Source organism: Hypanus sabinus, chromosome 3 (genome assembly GCF_030144855.1).
Source record: "Hypanus sabinus isolate sHypSab1 chromosome 3, sHypSab1.hap1, whole genome shotgun sequence".
NCBI lineage: Eukaryota > Metazoa > Chordata > Chondrichthyes > Myliobatiformes > Dasyatidae > Hypanus > Hypanus sabinus.
Window position 1 is genome coordinate 171,881,879 of NC_082708.1, and position 7,546 is coordinate 171,889,424.

At 44.3% G+C, this 7,546-nt stretch overlaps 1 protein-coding gene across 1 annotated transcript in view; it reads right to left on the bottom strand.

Annotated features, from left to right (window-relative positions):
• Nucleotides 1-5,828, bottom strand: part of LOC132391915 (alpha-1D adrenergic receptor-like) — a 52,563-nt gene extending 46,735 nt beyond the window's left edge. Inside the window, exon 1 of the mRNA XM_059965690.1 lies at nt 4,134-5,828. Coding sequence (XP_059821673.1) covers nt 4,134-5,088 — 955 coding nt within the window. The 5' untranslated portion in view covers nt 5,089-5,828. The remainder of the gene's footprint in view (nt 1-4,133) is intronic.
• Between the last annotated feature and the right edge of the window lie 1,718 nt (nt 5,829-7,546).

Here is a 7,546-nt window from a genome sequence, read left to right on the forward strand (position 1 = left end):
TAGGTTAGTAGGCAGAGGGGGTGGTGTGGCCCTGTGTATAAGAAATAGTATTAATTAATTAAAAAGGGATGACATAGGACTGGGAATGTGTAGAGTCTCCATGGGTTGAGTTGAGAAATGGCAGGGGTAAAAGGACCCTAATGGCAGTTGTATTCAGGACTCCCAAACAACAGCCAGGATGTGGATTACAAATTACAGCAGGAGATAGAAAAGGTGTGTCAGAAGGGCAATGTCATGAAAATCATTGGCGATTTTGACATGAAAATGGATTGGGAAAACCAGGTCAGTATGTGACCTCAAGAGAGAGAATTTGTAGAATGTCTAAGGGATGGCTTTTTAGAACAGCTTGTGATTGGGTGTTGTGCAATGATCCAGAGGTGATAAGAGAGCTTAAGGTTAAGGAGCCCTTAGGAAACAGTGATCATAATATGACTGAGTTCATTTTGAAATCTGAGTGGGAGAAACTAAAATCCAATGTGTCAGTATTTCAGTGGAATAAAGGAAATTACAATGGCATGAGAGGGAAACTGGTCAAAGTTGACTGGAAAGGGACACTAGCAAGAAGGACAGCAGAGCAGCAGTGGCTGGAGCTTCTGCGAAAAATGAGGGAAGTGCAAGGAAGATATATTCCAAATAAGAAGAAATTTTTGAATGGAAGAAGGACACTACCATGGCTGACAAGTGAAGTCAGAGCCAAAGTAAAAGCAAAAGAGAGGGCATACAAGGAAGCCAGAGCTAGTGGAATGATAGAGGATTGGGGAGCTTTTAAAAACTTGCACAAGGAAACTAAGAAGATCATAAGGAAGGGAAAGATGAATTATCAAAAAAGATACTAAAAGCTTTTTTAAGTACATAAAGGGTAAAAGTGAGTCGAGGGTAGATATATCACCAATAGAAAATGATGCTGGAGATATTGTAATGAGAGATGCAGAGATGGCAGAGGAACTGAATGCATAGTTTGCAACAGTCTTCACATTGGAAGGGGAGTCTAGGATAAGAAGACATGAATTTAGGGTTGAAGGATGTCCATTTAGAACAGAGATGTGGAGAAATTACTTTAGTCAGAGGGTAGTAAATCTGTGGAATTTGTTGCCATTAGCAGCTTTGGAGGCCAAGTCATTGAGTGTATTTAAGGCAGAGATAGATAGGTTCTTGATTAGCGTAGCCAGTGCATCAAAGGGTATGAGGAGAATGCAGGGGAATGTGAATGACTGAAAGAATTGGATCAGCCTTGATTGAATGGTGGAGAATATTTGATGGGCCAAATGGCCTACTCCTGCTCTTATAGCTTATGGTCTATTGGTCTTATCTATTCCATCCTCTAAAACATTGTTATATAGCACAGAAAGAAACAGCCCCAACACCGATCCCTGCGGAACACCACTGGTTACTGGTGGCCAACCAGAAAAGGATCATTTTATTCCCACTTGCTGCCTCCTACCAATCAGCCAATGCGCTAACCATGTTAGAAGTTTCCTGTAATACCATGGGCTCTTAACTTAGTAAGCAGCCTCATGTGTGGCACATAGTCAAAGGCCTTCTGAAACTCCAAATATACAACATCCACTGCACACCCCTTTATCTGTCCTACTTGTGATCTCCTCAAAGAACTCCAACAGGTTCATCAGGCAAGATATTCCTTAAAGGAAACCATACTGAGTTTGTCCTATCTTGTCCTGTGTCAGCAAGTACTCCATAACGTAATCCTTAACAATTGACTTCTGCATCTTCCTAACCACTGAGGTCAGGCTAACTGGTCAAGAATTTCCTTTCTGCTGCCTCCCTCCTTTCTTAAAGAATGGAATGACATTTACAATTTTTCAGTCCTCTGGAACCATGCTAGAGTCCAATGATTCTTGAAAGATTTCTAGTAATGCTTCCACAATCTCTACCGCAACCTCTTTCAGAACCTAAATGAGCACTTCGTCTGGTCTGGGTGACTTATGTACCTTTAGATCTTACAGCTTTTTGAGCACCTTCTCCCTTGCAATAGTAACTGCACTCACTTCTCTTCCATCACACCCTTCAACAACTAACACACTGCTAGAGTCTTCCACAGTGAAGACTGATGCAAAATGTTCATCTGCCATCTCCTTTTCCCCGTTATTATTTCTCCAGCCTCATTTTCTAGTAGTCCTATATCCACTCTCATCTCTCTTTTATTTTTCACGTACTTGAAAATGCATTTTCTGTTCATCTTGATATTGTTTTCTAGATTGCTTTCATATTTCATCTTTTCCCTCCTAATGATTCTTTTCATTTCTCTCTGTAGGTTTTTCAAGGTTTCCTAATCCTCTATCTTCCTAAATCTAATATTTGCTTTGTTGTATGCCCTCTCTTTAGCTTTTACATTAGCTTTGACTTCCCTTGTACTATATTGCCATTTGAGAATTTCTTTGTTTTTGGAATACATCTATGCTGCACTTTCCTCATTCCCCCCAGAAACGCATGTCATTGCTGCTCTGCTGACATCCTTGTCAGCAGCTCCTTCCAGTATACTTTGGCCAACTCTGCTCTCGTACCATTGTAATTTTCTTTATTCCACTGAGATACTGCCACCTCAGACTTTACTTTGTCCCTGTCAAATTTCAAATTGAACTCAATCATATTGTGATCACTGTCTCCTAAGTGTCCCTTTACCTTAGGCTCCCTAGTCGCCACCAGTTCATTACATAACACCCAATCCAGTATAGCTGATCCCCTAGTAGGCTCAATGACCAGCTGCTCCACAAAGCCATCTTGTAGATTTCAGTTCCACTCTCTTGAGATCTATTACCATGCCAATTTTCCCAATCTACCTGTGTGTTACAATCTCCCATGACTATTATAACATTTCCCTTTTGACACAACTTTTCTATTTTCTGTTGAGTCCTGCAGTCCACACACCAGCTACTGTTTGTATATAACTGCCATCAGGGTCATTTTACCCTTGCAGTTTCTTAACTCAATCCACAAGGATTCAACATCTTCCAATCCTATGTGACATCTTTCTAATGATTTGATGCCATTCTTTACCAGCAGAGCCTCGCCACCAGGATATGCTCTCTCTTAGCTGCTGCCATCAGGAAGAAGGTACAAGATTTTTTTTTCTGGAATACCAAGGTTGATAAGATTATGAAAGGCATAGATGGGCTTGGTGTCTTTTCCCATGGTGGAATTAAACATAAATTTAAGAACGAAGGGAAAATACGAAGATTTATGATGCACGCTTTTACTCAGAGAATGGAATGCGTGGCTGGGAGCGGTGGAACCAGGTATCACGTGAGACACATGAGCAAGCAGGAAATAGAGGGACAAGGAGCATGTGCTGGCAGATGGGATTATGGTTAGATTGGCATCATGGTCTGTGCAGACACGAAGAGCCGAAAGGTCTGTTCCCGAATTTAACAGTTTGATTGCCCCAATTGTCTAGTGAAACTTCCTGTTAACTTGGTAACTTAAAGGTGGATCACAGCCGCAATGAAATCGTATTCACCGAGTGCGGAGCAACAGCTCAGCACAGAAACACTAGTTGATTTAAGTGGGAAAGTCGGGAGGCAAAGGGTGGATTGCTGAAAGTTGGAATGCGTGTGGCATTATCATCGCAGTTTGAGAACTGCCTTAGCGTAAGCCAGTGCTGTCAGGTTCATCCAATTAAATAACTATGCAGAAAACAGCAACGTCCCTAACTACAATCGGCCCTCCAGACCGAGTACCGGGTTGGGGATGTGGTCTGGGGGTGAGAGTAGTAACGGGTGACCAGAAGGGGAGAGGTGAACATAATTGATCCCCTTGTTTAGAGAATTGAGTTTCACTACTGGTTTATTTTGGGTACTTTGGTTTTGGCTTCTTGCCATTCGTAACTAAGTTTAAACACCTCACTGTGACACAGTAGGAAACTGAACGTACATCGACAATAAAGGGGATAGTAAGTGATCGCTGCTAGGGTCTGCCGGCAGACTCTATGCTATTTGGCCTCGTACCCAGATAAAGCTTCGTTTCAGAATAAGGCAATGGGGGTCACACACAGCTAGATGCGTCTTGGTCTGACAGTGACAATTAACCAGTTCCTGACAAGAGCGATATGGTAAAGAAACTGCTGAAGTGTGAAACCGGCGTGATTCTATAAACTAGACCTTATCGATCTACCTTACCTAGCGGCAAGATGGTGAAGAAGGGCAGCCAGCAGAGGATGAAGACTCCGACCACGATACCCAGGGTCTGAGCTGCCTTCTTCTCTCGGGAGAACTTGAGGAGCCGCATGGAGAGCGAGCTGCGCAAGTGATGCCCCTTGCTCTTGAAGTTGGGGTTGGAGTCGTCCAGCACGCTCTTGCAGTGAATTCTCAGGACCACCTCCATGGTCTTACTCCGTTCCCTCTTCACTCCGGCCTCCAGGCTCTTGGTGGTCCGCCTGGCCACAATGTAGATGCGGAAATACATGACCAGGATAACCATGAGAGGAAGGTAGAAGGAGAAGAGAGAGGAGAACAAGGCGTAACCCGGTTCCTCGGTAATGCTGCACACCGTCTCGTCGTCCGGGGCCGGCTCCTTCCAGCCCAGTAGAGGACCCACCGAGACGACAATGGAAGTGACCCAAAGAATGATCAGGATCCACACCGCCTTCATCTCGGTCATAATAGTTGGATAGCGTAGAGAGTAGCGCACGCCGATGTAGCGGTCAATGGATATGACACAGAGGCTCATTATCGAGGCGGTGCAACACAGGACGTCAACCGCAGCCCAGACATCGCAGAAAATTCTCCCGAAAGCCCAGTAACCAACGATCTCCAGACTGGCCGAGAAGGGAAGGATGATGGTACTCAGGAGGAGGTCAGCGATGGCCAAGTTAATGATGAAATAATTAGTCACCGTTTGTAGGTGTCGATTGCAAGCCACTGACAGAATAACCATGATGTTGCCCACGATGGCGAACAGGATGAAAGCACCTAGAATAACCCCCAGGGCCACCGCTTGGTTGACATCCAGCTCCTCGGGGCGGACTGACCTGTTGGCGGTGATGGACTCATTCGTGGACAGGCCATAGTTAATCGTGGACGCATCCGAACAGTTCCCGTGGAAGCTCTCATTGGTAAACTCAGAAAAAGTCATTTTAGAAGAACTGCCGTCTCCATGTGAGTGAGTCTGCCAACTTCAGCCTCTCCAAGCAGAAGGATATCCACGTAGCGCCGCGGTCCCTGCCGGAAACCGTCCCGGGGTTGTTCATGCTCCATGACTGAGTCCTGCAGGGTAACTGGGCAAGTCCACTTGTCCATCGCATTTCCAGCTTGATCGAAGCCCCGCCGTTAGGCTCCCTGTTCCAGGCGGCATCCTTTTCCTTTACCGACTCCCATTCAAAAGCGGCTGCAACTTTTCCCGCACAGTCTCACTGCCTAGCATCTGCACAGTCCTGGGATAATATTGTTACCGTCCCTCTTACACACAAACCCACAGAAACACAGGCGCGCACACACACCCCCCGCACACACAGGCACACATAAAGTCATGCAACTAGTAAAAAGAGTCCCCAAAGCTGACCACTACTGAAAATCCGTCGAAGCACTTAGGTGCTGAAGCTTCAGTATCACTTTTCAATCTCCTGAAAACCTCGCCTCCTCGGGATGGTCCTCACGTCACGGATCCCGTGCGCCTGTGGCGACCGGCGTTAGGGGGCACCAGAGATCCGACTGTGGAGAGACCTATTGGACAACCACCAGCCACTAAACTATAGATGGAAAGTGTTCTTATTTATAGAAATATATCACATCGAGTCGTATAAATAAACTGCAGCTAACCTATCCCACTGTCAGTGCTTAACGGGCCATTGGAAAATACCGAGTTTTGTTTGACCACTCCGCTCACCTCCGAATCCTGAAATACAAACTCCTTCATTGTCCAGTTCTGCCGCGAATACCAAACATTTTACTTTGAGTTTCATTATTCTCCCCTGCTCTGATGTATTATTTGTTTCTCTTGTCTTTCAATAGCATGTAAATGGATTTTCAATTCACTACTTCATGCTGTTTCAGAAGGAGAAGCGCGTTGATTCTTCCTGGTTCCGATACAGTACGTTGCAAAGCTTCGCAACAACGGGGCGCGATACGCAGTTCGGAAGCGAATGATCAAACGCCTCAATGTTTGATCGTTTAAATATCTCGGAAGTAGGGGATCTTGTTTACAGAAACCTCCCTAAACTTATCGAGAAAAGGGCGGGTATAATAACTCATTGACTTTCAAAAGTAAGAAGTTTTGACAAGATAGTTCCTATGGTGACCCATGCTCACGCGAAATACTCCAGTCATATCAAACATTACGTTACATTACAATGTTAACAGTGATTTGGCCATATAACCATATAACATGCAGAATGTAACCAAATGCAAAGCACCATCACTAATTTCAATAAGATCTGCCTTTAAACGTGTATTAAGCTCGCAACAACATGTGATTGACTATGGTAAATTTGTAATTAAATAGATGTTAAAATCTTTTTAAACTGATTTTATTTTATCTCCAGTTTTTTTCCCCGTTGTTTCCATCATCATCTTGTCATTAGATTTTTTTTTCTTTGTATCTCTCTGACTTTGTCTCAATCTTTTTTTTCTCTCTCTATCAGCTTTCTATTTGTTTCTAACCTGTCCCGGGGTCCACCCTGTAAAACGCAATTTTCTACGTATTTCTCTCTATCTTCCCTCTCTTTCCCTTCCCAAGCCCTCCGTGCTCTGACTGCTTTCGTTGTAGCTGCTCTCCTTGCCTTTCTCTGAGACTTTCAGTCTTTGAACCTCTCAGTTTCTAACGATAGCTACCTGCCTTTTTCTCGTTCTGTCTCACTGTTTTTAACTTTGACCCACAGAACTGTGGCCTTTTCCCCAATATCTCGTCTGTCCTATACTCTACCTTCTAACCTACTATTCTTTCTTCTCATCCCTCACTTTCTAACTCTCACTCCATCACCCCCGGATCTATTTCAGCTCTCTTCCTATTCATCTCTCTGGTATTTATTCTTGTAGTTGAGGGTTGAAAGAGAGGGAAAGAGGGGAAGAGAGTGGAAGAGAGAGAGAGAGAGAGAGGAAAGAGAGAGAAAGGAGAGAGAGTGAGAGGGAGAGAGAGGGAGAAGGAGAGAGTGAGAAGGAGAGACAGAGAGAAAGAGAGAGGATGCATCATGTCGGAAGGTGAATGTAATTTCTACATGTTACAGGGGTACTTGATCCCCATCAATAAGCAACAAGTGGAATAAGAGTAGTTCGAGTTTCTATTTTAGCTTATGAAGTAAGAAGGCGCTCACCATGCAGCGCCTAACACTGAGGACTGGACAGTGAGTGAACCACGAACGCTGTGCGCGGCTAATCGAAATTTGATTGTGCACACACTTGAGAACAGCACGTCTAATCGATTACTACAGAGCTTAGACAGGTCTGTCCCGACACATCATTAATTTTATTTATAAGTGTAGCTGTTGGATCGACATTAATCAACAGGTGTCTACCAATGTAGTACGGATAAATGTCGAGCCATATTCTGACCCCAAAAAGACTTCGTTCTGAGACAGCCCAAGGTCAGGTAGTGACTT